This window comes from Solanum pennellii, chromosome 4 (genome assembly GCF_001406875.1).
Source record: "Solanum pennellii chromosome 4, SPENNV200".
Lineage (NCBI taxonomy): Eukaryota > Viridiplantae > Streptophyta > Magnoliopsida > Solanales > Solanaceae > Solanum > Solanum pennellii.
In genome coordinates, this window is record NC_028640.1 from 62,002,976 (window position 1) to 62,019,469 (window position 16,494).

General features: G+C 30.7%; 3 protein-coding genes across 6 annotated transcripts; 2 read left to right on the forward strand and 1 right to left on the reverse strand.

The window, feature by feature from the left end:
* Window positions 1-548: 548 nt before the first annotated feature.
* Window positions 549-2,998, forward strand: LOC107015888 (uncharacterized protein At5g64816). 3 transcript variants are annotated; one of them, XM_015216315.2, is made up of 2 exons: window positions 549-695; window positions 2,420-2,998. In XM_015216315.2, exon 2 carries the CDS (start codon window positions 2,458-2,460, stop codon window positions 2,833-2,835), a length of 378 nt encoding a protein of 125 aa, XP_015071801.1. In that variant the 5' UTR covers window positions 549-695; window positions 2,420-2,457; the 3' UTR covers window positions 2,836-2,998. The 3 variants fall into 3 exon arrangements, with proteins under 3 accessions (XP_015071801.1, XP_015071802.1, XP_015071803.1); XM_015216316.2 differs by having other exon boundaries at window positions 572-695; window positions 2,413-2,998; XM_015216317.2 differs by having other exon boundaries at window positions 573-695; window positions 2,417-2,998.
* A 73-nt stretch (window positions 2,999-3,071) lies between these two features.
* LOC107015887 lies at window positions 3,072-4,825 on the reverse strand. 2 transcript variants are annotated; one of them, XM_027916798.1, is made up of 2 exons: window positions 4,518-4,825; window positions 3,072-3,558 (listed from the first exon to the last, which is right to left on the reverse strand). In XM_027916798.1, the coding sequence occupies exons 1-2, from the start codon at window positions 4,754-4,756 to the stop codon at window positions 3,324-3,326; spliced, it is 474 nt and encodes a 157-aa protein (XP_027772599.1). In that variant the 5' UTR covers window positions 4,757-4,825; the 3' UTR covers window positions 3,072-3,323. The 2 variants fall into 2 exon arrangements, with proteins under 2 accessions (XP_027772599.1, XP_015071800.1); XM_015216314.2 differs by having other exon boundaries at window positions 3,072-3,564.
* A 7,879-nt stretch (window positions 4,826-12,704) lies between these two features.
* On the forward strand, window positions 12,705-14,237 carry LOC107017385 (alkane hydroxylase MAH1-like). Its single transcript, XM_015217627.1, has one exon. The coding sequence runs from the start codon at window positions 12,705-12,707 to the stop codon at window positions 14,235-14,237; it is 1,533 nt and encodes a 510-aa protein (XP_015073113.1).
* Window positions 14,238-16,494: the final 2,257 nt, after the last annotated feature.

Consider the following 16,494-nt stretch of genomic DNA (forward strand, 5'->3'; position numbering starts at 1 on the left):
TCAATATACTTGTATATAAATCTGAATTAAATGAGTAAAATTTGTAATGTGGAGTGATAGTCCACTATGCACCCATACGGTCGTGTGTTCGAAATTTGATTGGCATGTTCGGAATAATTTATTTCGAGATTAATAATTAGTACAAGGAAAAGTTATCCCTCCCATTAGGTGGTATAGTAATCTCGGTATTAAAAGAAGTAATAACAAAATATTCTTTAAAATCTTTTTTATACCTCACTTTCCATATTCATGAAGGATATTTTGTAAACAAATAAATTATTTTTAACAAAACTTATTATTTTGAATATAACAATAAAACAAATCAAACACTCAATAGAAAATATTCTCAACATAACTTATTCTATCATGATTTATCTCATCATAACTAATCCTTTCGTAACTTGAATCCAAACCAAACGACCAATCATCTATTCCACCATTTTTTCTACCATATAAAAAATTAAATAGGCTCACGAATATTATTTTAATATCAACCTTCGTATTCCAATAATTCCACAAAATTTAGACTTTTAGTTAATTCCTCAAATCGAAAATTATTGTTATTCAACGTACCAAAGGGGAATATAATTTTGTCAGGGAAATCAACGGACCAAAAAATAAGCAAAATAAGAAACCCTTAAACCCCTTCACAATTCACTTCATTCAACTTGCTTCCTCCATTTTTTTTTTTGAAGGTAATTGTTTTTGCTTTCTGCTTGTAGTTTTCGAGTTTTATTTGTTTGATTTCATCATTTTGTGTTTTCATCGGGATTAAATTCTTGAAATTTTTGATGTTGTTGTTTCTGGTTTAGCTGTTGTAGTAGTAGTATACTTGTTTTGCAATTTAGTGCCGACCCAAAATGACTAATTTCTCAAATTAAGGCTAAATCAATGATTTTCACCAAGAAGGAATTGTAATAGTAATGATAATAATGTGGTTTCAGGTTTATACGCTTTGGGGTTTTACAAGTCTATTTTCCTCATTTGCTCGAATTTTAATGTCAATTCTGCATGTTTGAGTTGAGGGAAGGACCATTCTTGAAATGTTATTGGTGCTATTTTTTGTTTTCTGATCAAAAACAGACTCGGGGTTGGGTGTTTCTTTTTTTTCCAGGAGTTTTATCCTTGTGATGTTGTATATTTACGCTAGCCTCGATAGCATTGTGGGTGTTGCTTATAACCAACATAGTGGTTTGACTAGATATCATTTTGCTAAAAGATCTATTATTGTACTGCAGTTTCCTTCTTCTGTTGATGAAGTTGAATTTTGCTTGATAAATAAGGGGGAGATGACATGAATGGTAAAACCTTTACATTATGAATAGGAGAGGCTTGATGTTGAAGTGTGGGAAAGGAAAACCTGAGAGTTTTCATTTCTTATTGATAGGATCAGTATTCCGTTGTTAGAGTGGTAGGTGATAGGTTTCTAATTTCGAGCTTTTTTTGGGATTAGTGTGTTTAGTGAAGAAATATCTTTAGGGGATGAATGGTGGGTGGGTGTTTGTTTTGCCAAACAAACTATGAATGATGGAGTGTCAGTTGTAATGCTTGATCATCCATTTTTATTTGTATTCTCAGAAACAACAGTAGGAAAATAATGCAGATACTATTTCTAAGTCCAAATGTTTTCCTTTTACTGTTTTCATAGTAGGTTTAATCTAATGATGCTATTGTGATTAATCATCACACATATAAACCAACAACAACTTATCCAGTATGAGGGTTGGAGTACATAGACCTACATTTGCGGGGTATGGAGGTCATTTCTGATATACTTTGAGATAATCTAACGTGGCATTCATTATTATACTGACTGAAGATGGCATCAAGTCATCAATGAACATGTGATCTTATGAATCTCAGCCTTGTGCTCTTCTCTTTCAGGACTCATTCATCACAATCTTAATCGATTAAGCATTGTGCTCTAGCTATAGTGATCCCATTACACTTGGTGCAATCGTTCTTTTTTTGGGGGCTGGGGGTTCTGTAGGATGGGTATATCTTGTCATAGAGTTTATGAGAAAAGAATGAAGCATAAATAGTAATGAAATGGCTATAACGGATGATTTACTCACTTGTTTTAAGGGTACCAGTTTTCATGAGAGTTGGGTATTACATTCCACAAAAGTGACTAATGGTTTTGGCCCTAGTTTAATGTGGAGCAAGGGGTGGAGAATTTGGTTTTTGTTTTTGACAATCTATTCCTTTAGTGAATAAGTTACAGATGTACAGTATCTCATGCCACATTTCGGTATCTGTGAGTCGTCCTAATGGATAAACAGGGAAAGAATGGAGACCATTGCTAGATGTTGGTTGCGTCTCTTAAATTACTCCACATTTTAAGTGTTTTTAATTCTGCTATTTTCTAATTAAAAAGAGCAGTGGTTAAAAAAGTCTTGTTCTTATTGTAAGTTAGCAGGGAGGAAGAAAACAAACAATTCCACAGCTGTAGCCCTAATGGTTGAGGTATGGTGGTCCTTGTTAGGGGCTGCTATTCCTGCTATTGTAGCTGGTCAAGCTTACAGAATTAAGAGAAATCATGCTGAGGAGCAGAGAATCAAGAGTGCACGGGGCAGGGAGAAGAGCACTGATGATATTTTCGTGTGCGAGAGAGTCTGTACGTCAAAGAGAATGTTGAAGAAGGTTGGTGCATTTTCCAAGGATCCAATTCCCGATACTTGTATTACTGTTTGTGGCGTATCCGAACTTGATGCTTGCTCTGATGCCTGCGCTCGTACTGTCTGTGTCAACCAGCATCAAGTGCCAAACTGGAATGATGTCTGCCTCCGGAGATGTCAAAGTGAATGCCTCAAACTTTCTTCTAATCTCCCTTGATGTGTTTACTGGTTTTTTTCATCCACTTCGATTTCCTTGCCAAACTTGGTAAACCACCATTCTCCAACTTTGATGGTTAAAAATGACATGCTTTGTTTCATTATATCATCTCAACTTTGTTATGAATTATGCTTTATTCCAGTTTTAGATCATTGATTTGTCAGCTTGCAACTTCAGTTCAGATATAGCCAGTTATGGTTGTTGGGTTAGGATTGAAGGATATTGGTAATAATTCATTTACCTAAACTTGTGGATTTTTTTTACAGTAATCAAATTTTGAATGTAGACAAATTACACTTATGATGCTATAAAAGACCTATGGGGAAAAAAAAATATCATACTACAGAAGCGAGTTGAGAATCCTGAGGTTTCTTCTTATCTACCAAGCTTTGGTGGATAGAGTCACCTGGTAGCAAGTCAAAAGTGTTACAGTAGAGAAGAGAAAGGAAGAAATGCTAATCACTTCTTGACTTGTTAGTACATTATTTTCAGAGTTCATCATGTCCAGAAGGCACAGTGTCTTCAGTTTTCTCATCTGTTTTGCGCCCTGCAGATATTGTATCCTTCACTTTGTCAGCTGTGTCATGCACTTTCTGCTCCACCGCCTCGGCAGCCGATTTAGCGGATCCTTTTACAGTCTCTTTGCTCTTCTCAAAGCTCTTCTGAGTAGCCTCCATTATCCTCCCTCCAGCACCTCCATTAGCACTGACATCATCATTGCTTCTGAAACTGCAAAACGATCAAACTCCCAAAAACTCATTTTCCAAACAATAACAACAACATATCCAGTGTATAGCCATAAGTTGGGTCGGGGAAGGTAGAGCGTATATGCAGATCTTACTCCTAACAACATAATCTACTGTGCTATCAGATTATGAAAAGAAAAGGAGATCTTTGTCAAGGTATAGACATCACTAGTGAACCAAATCTTGGTAGTAAAGCATGATGCATTCTTCCTAAACACTCTACTACTGTCACTAGGAATGTAAGAGATCGAAGCACTCTTTGTTTATAACCATCTGATATCTAGAAACTATTTGCACGATTAATTAAGATTCGTGTTGTTTACAAATTCATTTTAAGGAGGAAGTGGCTCCTTTTCATGAGGTCTCTCCATTCGTAGGGCTCAAACTCGAGATATGGTGAAAGGATATCATTATTCATTCCACCCCATCATATTTTAGGGATTTAGATTTGCATTAGATCTCATGTTCTCTATTACACTCATTAAATTGCACTCTCCATCAACTTGTTGCATGAAATGGTCAATAATGCTCCTACGCCTATTGCTTTATGAGTTCGGCAAAATCAATAACTTTAATCCAAACTCTATATTTATGTTAAGAAATTTATTTAATATATATAAATAATATATCAAGAATCCAGTAAACAAAAATGGTTATGACTTATGATCCAGAACACACAAACTTAATTAAAATCTTAGAATCCACCTCTTATCATTCAAATGTACTAACACTACAACAAATAAAGAATATTATTTAGCGGCAATAATATGCTATATTATATATTAACAAGCAATAAGAAATATGAGTATTTATATCATCATTCGATATAAATGTTAACGAATCTGAATACAATGACATTAACTCAGTTGCCACTAAATATCTCTTTTATTGCAGCCGTAAAGAAAGCATAGAAGGGAATTAAGGAAAAATACTTACTCTACATTTGGAGGAAAATACTTAAGTTGAAGTTGATTAATATATGACTTAGCCACATCCAAAGAACGTAATGTAGATGTAAGAAGCATAGAATAAGCCTCTTCTAGAATTTGTGTAGGAGATTGTTCTTTTTTATCCTCTTCAACATTTTGTTGATTACCATTTGTGTGAATTATTTCAGAGGAAATTGTAATGAGACAAAAAATAACAAGTATACTTAATTTTCTAAAAAATTCCATGTTTTTTATTTTTATTTTATTGTTTTTTCTAAATTGGAAATGATGAATATCTATATTAGTTTTTGAAGGTTAATATGGTTGTTGTGTTAATGGAGAAAAAATATGAGTTTTTGTAGATGAAAAAAGTGTGTGGAAGTAATGGAGATTCTACAACAAAGGAAAATGAGAGGTTCAAGTACCCACGTTCATACATTTGTCAATAATTTTCGAGACAAACAGTTTTTATTTTAAAAAGGGTGTATTTGGTATAGAGAAAATGTTTTCTCGAAAAATATTTGATATTTATCTGATAAATAAGTAAAAAATATTATTTATAAAATATTTATGTAATCTAACAAAATACTATGATGGTAGGATGGGTGAAGTGCGTGGGGTGTGTGTGTGACGGTTGTTGCGTGGATGGGAAAAAGAAAATTAATTTGAAATGTTATTTATGAAATTTGTTTTTGGACATTTTCTTCAATATATTTTTTTTCCTTATTTTGAAAGAATATATTTTCCTAGAAATTATTTTTTAGAATATTATAATCAATCAAATACGAAAATTTTTAAAAATAATCCCACCAAATACGAACTTAAAGGAAATAGTGCCTTTGAGTTCTAAATATGAGATCTTGTAAATTCAACTTCATCGTAGAATGTCACTTTAAATTGGTGTTTAAGGATTAATAATTTATTCACTTAATTTTTTTAATTAATTAGCTTTGATTGAAATATGTGTCACTTAATTATTCACATATTTTTTTCCAAAACATTCGAATGATGACTTGAGATATTGATTAGGTATTTTTAATAGACATTTCAATTCATATTTTTAAAGAACTTTTGTGCATATTCTTGAGCATCTATTATATAGTTACGTTAGCCATCTAAAATATGTAAATTTATTTTTTTTAATCATACACATCTACCTCAATTCATACATATTTGGTTTTTACTGTTTATTGAGTCCTATATGCATAATTAAAGAGGGTAACATATGTTAAGTGATTAATTAACTTATTATCTATGTAATTATGATACATGGATACACATATAAAAAATTAACTTTTAAATCAAAATTATAATATAAAAGTATTTTATCATATGTTCAAATATTTTGTTTGAACATGCCATAATTTAATCTATTAAATAAAATTTAATGACAAATTGAAGAGGCTATTATACGCTAAACTAAGTGTGCTATCTAAATTTCTAATGTTTAAAGAATGTCTATACTAAAAGGATACTATATTTTCATTAAGCCCAAAACCTCCATAACATTTCTAGGTATTAAAGAGTATATATAAATTAATTTAAATTTATAATTGACTCAATATTTTTAGTTAATTAAATTATCATTAACTCGAGAAAAACGTACCATTAATACATGTTTAATGTCGAAACACTACTAGGTTACTCCTTTTGGTCATGATGTTGTTTGCAATAAATTTTAAAGTGACAGAAAATAAATAACAATCACAAATAAAATATGAAGAAACATGATTTTATTGATCAAGATAGATTGCGGGTACAATTCCATTGATCCCTTGATTCTACTCTCCTAGGATTTATCCATGATTCGAGGGTCGTTAGTGGCGTATTTCTCGAACTAGGATGATTTAGATTTGACCTCTCTATATAAATAATCCATCAATTTGTGGAGTATTCAAGATCTTGATCTCTTGAAATTTCCGAGATGCCTTTTAAGGGAATTTAGTACTCTTTATATATGCATTATTTAGGATTTAGGGTTGAGTAGCCTCCAAGAATCTTAATTTGAGTTGATCACAATTTTACAATTTGTAGAGTCCAAAAAAATTTCAATGTGTATTTGACTTAACATATCCCTTAAAATATTCATTTACCATTAAAAAATAGAGTTAATTCTATTTTCACCAAATTATCCTTAACTAAATACTAGTGTTCCTATTTGATATACTTTCTTGGTTATATAAACATCACATATTTGCAAAATATGACGATTCAAATTGAGCTTCGTCTCACAAACTAACATCTAACAACTACTAACTGAAAATTGAAATGACAATATACAAATTTATTCATAAATAAGAGGATAAACATCGACACAATTTTTATCCTTTTAGAATCCTTTTTATTTCTTGTTTTTGAATTTTGACATCTAAATATATGTCATATATTTTAGCTATAGTTATATATAAGGGACATCACATATTTTAAGATAAGGTAGGAATATTATTACAAATATTGAGTTCATAAAAGCAATATATCGTCACATATTTTACTAAACACAATATATGATGTGTAATGTGTTTTTCTAGATTTTTTGTTAAGAAAATGACAATCTAACCATTAAATGTGCATATTGGTAGGAAGGTCAACTACTTAATTCAATTTACTTTGGCTGGACTTCTCCTGGAACATGCAATCAGGTTTTACTTGTCTCAAATGTGGCTTGGTTTTTTTTTTAATGGATAAAGTATATGAAAATTCTTTTTGATATATGCGTAATGGTGAGATTCGATTATACGATTTTTGTCTTGTTTATTCTGTTATCATATTAAAGTGTGTGGCCATATCTCATTTAAAAGTTTGAATTGCTAGAAAGAACACATTTTTTTTAATAAATTGTATTCTCAACATATAGGTGTTCAATTAAAATAAACTTTAGATCGAGTGTATAAATGAAATTTACTTATAAATTTAAGAGAATACCAATATATTAAGTCATTTTAATTCATTTGCAATTTAAACCTAAGTATCCTCATAAGATCAATTTACTTATATCTACAAATAGTGTAATGAAATTCATACATTATCAAGCGGTGAATTTGATATAGAGAACTGCTAAACAGTCAGAAAAATATGGTCAGAAACGTATAAAGACTATATTAATCTTTTAGTTTAAAATAAAGAAAAAAAAAGTGTTTGTCATTTCCTAAAATTATAATTTAATTAAAACACCGATTCATAGGTTTAGAATATGAAGAGTCCCATTGGGACAATATTTTCCTTTAATTGCAGCAGCCAAATCTATTCCCAAAACTTTGTTCTCCTAAATTAAATAGGGAAAAGGAAATTGATTTAACGGAACTTCATTACTGCTCCATGATTAAGTTACGCATTTTATTTTCTAAATCAAATTCAATTCCTATAATTTAGGCATTTCCTTTTTTAGATAAGGTCAGTTTTTTTAAAAAAATAAATCAAATCATTTATGTAAATAATTTATATATTAAATTAAATTGTATGTTTAAATTATTTTTTCAATATAATTTGTAAAATATTGTGACAACGAAACTCAAAATACATTAGACCTGATGAATATATGTACTGGAGTATCTAACTGTCACGACCCAAAACCGAGCCGCGACTGGCACCCACACTTACCCTCCTATGTGAGCGAACCAACCAATCCAAACCCTAACATTTCAATTTAATATCAACAGAAAGTAATGCGGAAGACTTAAACTCATTAATAAAAACCAATTCAATAACTTCTAAAATTCAACATCTATTATTCCCCAAAATCTGGAAGTCATCACCACAAGAACATCTATGATCAAATTACTAAACTAAGAGTATTCTAAGAAGCTAAAATAAACAAAAGCTAGTCCATGCCGGAACTTCAAGGCATCAAGACATGAGGAAGAAGATCCAGTCCAAGCTAGAAGCATTAGCTCACCCTGAAATCCGGTGTAATGAAGACTGGCTAGAGTTGCGATTGAGTTGAAGACGACGGTACGTTTGCTGCACTCCACAAATAACAAGGAAAAACAAATACAAGTAGGGGTCAGTACAAAACACGGGTACTGAGTAGGTATCATCGGCCAACTCAAAATAGAAAACAGTATATATCAGATAATATCATAAATCAACTACAATACTCAACATGTAGCAACAACAAGTTCTATAATCATTAATAAGTACCGCCGAGTTCACACATGAGGACTCAAGCCTCAATACCATACTCATTTGGGAATTAGGTTCATTAGATTGAGTATATTAACATCTTTCAAGATTCTTTATCTTTATTCCTCTTGTGTCGGTACGTGACACTCCGCTCCCCTACTACTATGTGTCGGTACGTGACACTCCGATCCCCTAATTCTACGTGTCGGTTCGTGACATCCGATCCCCTAATTCTACGTGTCGGTTCGTGACACCCGATCCCCTAATTCTACGTGTCGGTTCGTGACACCCGATCCCCTAATTCTACGTGTCGGTTCGTGACACCCGGTCCCCCTAATACTACGTGTCGGTTCGTGACACCCGCTCCACTAATCTCATTCTATTAATTCATCAATCCTTCTTTTATACCAAGGCATCATCAACCCCATTACTTTAGTTCATCAAGCCTTCTTTTATACTAAGGCATCATCAATCTCATTAACAAAGTAGATTAGGGTTTTTCAAGATTTGGGATTCAATAGCTTCATCATGCTTATTTTATCACAATTATATACAAAATCACATCATGCATGCACACAATTAAGCATATAGAAGGGTTTACAATACTACCCAATACATATCATTCGCTATTAAGAGTTTACTACGAATAGCATAAACCATAACCTACCTCCACCGAAGATTCGTGATCAAGCAAGCAAATTCCCCAAAGCTTTGTTTTTCCTCTTCGTTCGTCTCCCTCTCTATCAATCGATCCTCTCTCTCTCTTTGTTCTTTTTATTTTTCTTATTCAAACCCTCTTTCTTTTACCCTAATTAGCATATAATTAAGTATAAAGATGGCAATAATATCCCACTAATTAACTCAAGGTTACCTCTTTTAACCCCCAAGTAATTAGACTTATTAACATTAACCCACTAACTTTATAATTAAAGCAGGAATAGTCCAAAACGCCCCTTAAATTACTTAACAGAAATCCGACCCAGCCTGGGATTACGCAGTCTGTGACGGGCCGTCGTGACTGCGACGATCCGTCCTGCTGCTCCGTCACAGAGTTCAGAGACTAGATTTTTACCAAGAGTCTGTGACGGTCCGTCGTGCCCACGACGGTCCGTCCTGCCATTCCGTTACGAAGTTCAGAGAGTCGATTTCAGTACCCAAATTTCAGAATTCTAAGTATTTTGGAACGAGACTCCCTCGACGGTCCGTCGTGCCCATGACGGTCCGTCGTGGGTTCCGTCGTCTCAGCCAGTTTTTCCAGAAATAAAATCCGCAGCTCAAAACGACTAAACAGGTCGTTACACTAACTAAAGTAACCAATATATAATGATCACTATAATTAAACAATGAATAAATAATTTTCTTCGAATAGTAGCTCAAAGTGTAGAAATTGAAAAGTTAAGTAATCTGGGTATATATCGAATTTATATTGGGTGAGTCGATCAAAAAAATACTATTAAGATCTTAATTTTGGGATTCAAATTTATATGGTAAAGAAATATATATTTAAAATTTTTATTTATTTGTCATGAGGCCCATATTTACATGGCATATAAAATAATTTATTTTGTCATGTCAAATTTATTTTAATTTTAAGTGATTTTTAAAGCTAAAAAAACTTGAAATTAAGTGATTTTATTGATATAAAATAAATTTCAATAATTTTGTTAGATAATTTCTCATAAGATATTAACTCGTATTAAAGCTACTGTGATATATTCATTCATCTTAAAGGTTAATTTATTTTTCTGATTGTTAAAGATGGTCCTCTTGTTATTTTGAGTTTTCATTGATTTCAACCTATTTAATTTGTTCATTTAACTATTTTTAGATGTATATTCTAAAGTATTTTGCCTTTTTACTCTATACTCTTATTCTTGATATTATTATATCATTTCATAGTGTAAATTGAGAACACTTACCTGAAGAACTAAAACATTTGACCACTTCTTATCCTCTATATTACGTTGGTTTGATAAATTGTGCATAATTACTTATATTTATTACTAAAATGACCTTCACTTAAGTATTTTTTTAAATTATTATGTATAAATAAAAAATAAACTATATATTTAAATAATTTTAAAATAGTTTGTAATATTGAGGTGAAGACATCTCAAAATACATTAAATATGATAACTGTAGATAATTATAGAAATCATGCATAAAGTTCATTTTTGTCGAACCAAAGAGAGTCAAACATTTATAGTATTAATCATACAAGTCTTTCCTCCTATATTACGTCGATTTGATTAAGTTGTGAATCATCACTTATATTGGTTACAAAACGATCTCCAATTAAGTAATTTTAAAAAAAAATTATAATGCTTAAAATAAAATTAAGCTTTATAATTTAATCATTTTAAAATGTAATTAAATATTGAGACAAAGACAACTCAAAACACATTACACTTGGTAAATATCGATCGATATAGAAATCATGCATATAGCTGATATGTGTCGAACCAAAGAGAGTCATACATTGATATTATTAATTATATAAGTTTTATCTCCTATATTATGTCGATTTGATAAATTATGAATCATTACTTATGCTTGTTGCTAAACTTACCTCCAACTATGTAATTTGTTTAATTAATTAAGCTTCAACAAAATTAATCTATATAAATAAATAGTTTTTAAATGTAATTTGTAAAATATTGGGATAATGACAACTCAAAACACATTAGACCTGATAATTGTCAATAGTTATATAATCATGTGTATAGCTCATACATGTCGAACAAAGAGAGTCAGATATTAATAGAATTGTTTATTAATAATATTGATCAAACAAGACTTATTTCCTATATTACGTATATTTAACCAATTGTAAATCATTACTTATATTTATTACCAAAATGACCTCCAATTAAGTAATCTATTTCTGATATTTAAATAAAATATATTTAAATAATTTTAAAATGTAATTTGTAAAATATTGAGATAATGACAACTCAATATACATTAGACTCGATAAATATCGACAACTATAGAAATCATGTGTATAAATATATGTCTAATAAAAGAGATCAAGATATTAATATTATTAATCATACATTCTTTGTCCCTAGATTATGTCGATTTGATAAATTATAAATTATTACTTATATTTTTTACTAAAATGACCTTCAAATTCTAATTAAGTATTTTTTTAATCATTATGTTTGAATAAAATAAATTAGTGTTAAGTAAATTCAGTTAACATAAATATTTTGGTCATAATCTGTTGTGATATCAACTAACTAATTTTTTAAATTATAATACAACCAACGTAAATATAATGTGATTCAAAAATATTTTTTTCCCATTGATTTCATAATTATTATTTTAAAAACATAATTGAAAACATTTTTTTTTATACAAATTGGGCCATCCAATCTACTTAATGATCAGTGTGCACTTTGGTAGAATTTGTAGTACATATGATTCCGTAGTACATAATTGATTAGGATTCCGTAGTACATATGTTGGAAACATGATAGGAGAATGGAACACCCCAAGAATTTTCTTTAATTTTTAAGTTAAAAAGGATAAAAATGTCCAAAAAAGGAACTAGTTTATAGTGTGAATGAGTCTTTTTATCATTCTCGCTAAAATTTTCTTGCCAAAAAGATTTTTATTATAGGTAAACGTGTCATAACTCATAAATAACTCGATAATGTAAAACAACAAATTTTACATTTGTTTAAAAGAACAATATATTTAATGTAATTACACAAGTGATATTTTGAGAAATAAGATAAATACAGATTTAATCCTTGTCTTTATAAAATAAAAATTACTTTTAATAGACCGGATCGACTCAAAAGATAAACTTTACGTCTATATATAGAAGATGAACTCCTCATAAATAACTACATACAAAAAAATTAAAAATGAGAAAGTTTTCTTTTTCTCAACTAAATCCATTTTTGGTTGGTAGTTTGGTGGTATTCTAGTACCCTCAAACAAAAAAATTAATAGTGAAGGCAAAACAAAACAACCCAAAAATAGCATATTATAAAAACAAGTATAATCAACTCTCTATATATACTAGACATTTTTCCTTTTCAAATAAAACAGAAAAAACCAAAAAATGTCAATTGTTGGATTAGGTTACATTGAAATATTCCTAGCAATACTATGTTTTTTCTTATTTCATTCCCTAAATCATCCAAAGGGATACCCAAAAAGCTGGCCAATTGTTGGTATGTTACCAAGTATGCTTTTTCACTTAAAACATATTCATGATAGGCTTACTGTCATCATGAGTGAATCAGGAGGAACTTTTGTACCAAAAGGTCCATTATTTGCAGAAATGGACATATTAGCTACAATTGATCCATCAAATGTACACTACATTATGAGTCAAAATTTCATGAATTTCCCTAAAGGGAAAAAATTCAAGGAACTTTTTGATGTTTTAGGAGATGGAATTTTCAACGCGGACATGGATTTATGGAAGATCCAAAGGAAAACAACTCGTTCTTTGGTCACTCATCAACAGTTTTACAAGTTTTTAATCAAGACTAGTCGCGATAAAGTGGAGAAAGGACTTATTAATGTTCTTGATCATGTTTGTAACAAGGGTGTCATTGTAGACTTACAAGATTTATTTCAAAGGTTCACTTTTGATACTACTTGTATATTAGTTACTGGATATGATCCTGGTTGTGTATCAATTGATTTCCCTCATGTTCCTTTTTCGAAAGCTTTGGATGATGCTGAAGAAGCTATTCTATTTAGACATGTTATACCTGAGCCAATTTGGAAGCTACAAAGATGGCTTGGAATTGGAGAGGAAAAAAAGTTGAGTAAAGCTTGGGAAACTATGGATGATGTTATAGGTAATTATATATCTAAAAAACGCGATGAGTTAACAAAAATTGAAACTCATGATGATGAAGTGGAAGAGAACGATGAGGGTTTTGATCTTTTGACCTTTTATCTCAAAGAAGGTCAAGATTTGGGAGTGAATTGTGATGATAAGTTCTTGAGGGATACTATCTTGAACCTAATGATCGCGGGGCGTGACACTACTAGCTCAGCTCTCACATGGTTCATTTGGCTTGTCACAAAGAATCCACAAGTGGAGAAGAAATTAAGGGAAGAAATCAACTCAATTATTCCAAAAGAAGAAGTTGGAAAATTTAGGGTTTTCAATGTTCATGAATTGAACAAGTTGGTTTATTTACATGGTGCATTATGTGATTCACTAAGGTTATATCCACCTGTTCCATTTCAACACAAGGAGCCACTTAAAGAAGATACTCTCCCAAGTGGTCATAAAGTTCATCCAAAGATGATGATTTTGTTCTCATTGTATGCAATGGCGAGGACAGAGTCGATTTGGGGGAAAGATTGTTTAGAATTCAAGCCAGAAAGATGGATTTCAGAGACAGGAACGATAAAGCACGAGCCTTCGTATAAGTTCATGGCTTTTAATGCTGGACCAAGAACTTGTTTAGGGAAAGAAGTGGCTTTCACTCAAATGAAAGCTGTGGCTGCTACTATCATACATAATTACAAAGTTGAAGTTGTGGAAGGACAAACTATTGAACCTAATTCTTCTATTATTCTCTATATGAGAAATGGTTTTAAAGTAAGGATTAGTAGGAGATGGACTTAGAGTGATAGTATGATCAATATCTGTCAAGTTTTAATAGATATGTTTGTGTTGCTATGTTATGTTATTTAGTTTGTAATTTACTTAATTACAATAAAGAAAGCATGTAATAAAACTTCTACCAAGAAATGTCAATGTTTGTTTTCTTTTTCTTTTTGTGATTTGTGAAAGGTTTTGACCTTCTTACCAAAAACCTTAACACAATTAGTGGAGCATGTCGTGATTTTACAAATATTTCATTTGGACACCTCAATTAGCTAGGATTAGTACTTATTAAACATTTTAATCTTAAGAAATTTATATCTCTTAGACACAAAATGATAATCAGTTGAAAAATAAAATTGTGTGTAGCTCAAGTGCAAATACATAGCAGGTATACCAATGAAATGATGACATGTGGTTGCAGAGGTGACACGACAGTGTTAAAAAAAAAGACATGTGCCTTAGGTCCTCAAATTTAAGAGTCCTCATTTTTAATAATAATAGGTTATAAATTATTATTTTTAATAAATATTGAATACTATTTGTAGAAAAAGTAAACATTTCATGAAAAATGAAGGGATTATTGACAAAATTTGACATGTTTGAAGTACTATATCTCATGAAAAATAATTTAAAATAAGAATGGTTATATTATCGGATGAAAACTAGAAGAAATGAATTATATAAAAGTTATTAACAAAGGCCTCGTTTCATTTTTTCTTTACGCCACTAATACGCTTGAGCCACCCCTGGGTGGTTGAATTCGATTTTCAAGAAAGGAATTCCATTTGTGTATGTGCTCCCGATTTTTTAATAGATACACGTTTTGAATCATTTAGGTGTTCAATAAATACTACCCTAGTTGAGGTATCTAAATGAATTATATATGGACAATTTTAAGGGGTCGCGCCAAAAAAATTTATCGACACATATTCTATGTATCATGTGATATACACACGACATACAAATTATATACAATATGCATGTCATATGCATACCATTATATCATCTGTATGTCAAGTATATGTCTAATGTATGATATACAGTAACATATAGCTAGTGAACATACTAGTGATCAGTTATCATCATTGTATGTCATATATATATGTATATATATATCTTATGTATGTAAATGACATATCAATGATATACAATAACACAAAAGTGTACATGAAGAGAAGAAGTTGAGGAAGTCATGAACTTTAGTGAAGAAGCAAATAACAACAAATAAGAACATAGAGATGCTTGTGGAACTGTTTCATTTAGAACATTTCCTTTTTATACGTCCATGGATGAATCTTAAAATATAAATAAATTTCTTCCGCTCTAAGAAAAAAGAAACAATAAACAATGCTATAATTTTGATGATGAATTATAAAAATGAATAAAATTTTCGTAATTTTTCAATAAAGTTGTGACGAACTCCAAAAAAAATATAACAAATTAAAGTAATAACTTAGATCACAATGAGAAATGAAGTTTACTGATTCAATGAATTTAGCATATCCTTTATAATTAATGGTTCGAACCAATGTGCTTAATGTTAATTTTTGAGACTAATGATAATATTAATGTTTGTATTTAATGATTGAAGTAAATGCATTTAGAGTAAATGGTGAGATTCATTGATTTCACATGAATGAGTCTATCATCGTGGTCACTATCACCTTCGAGACTAAATAAAAATTCAGATAACTAATTAATTCTACTATTAATATTTTGTGATATAAGTAGGTGAGACTAAGGGTGAAGGTTAGTTAGCAATAATAAGGGTAGATTAGTCTTTTTACTGTATAGTTGTTATAACTACTTTCTGGAAGATTAGTTACATATTTATATAAGTAACTACTTCCTCATTAAAGAAACAATTCAGATTAAAAAAACGTGTTCCTCTCTTCTCTTCTCTTCTAAATCTCTCATTCATGGTGTTGATTGAGCTACTTTAGTTACATTCATGGTATCAGAGCATAATGCTTCAGTCTGATTATAATCAGAAGTTGGTGTGTGTTAAAGGATCAAAGAATCAATTCTTGATTCATCGATTCATAGAGTTGTATAAAAATTGGGTGCAGATCGTAGTTTGAGATAAGGATGGAATCAGTATCCTCTGATAACTGTTAGTTCATTTTTTTTCCGCGAGAAGAAGCTCAATTTATCAATGATGGTGCTCGAAGGTAGTTCGATGAATGTGCCTTAAAATGAGTCTGCGTCGTGTGTTCCTCGAACTGGCAGTTCAGCATAAGGTTAAGGTAATGACTACAATCATCCTTTATTTTTA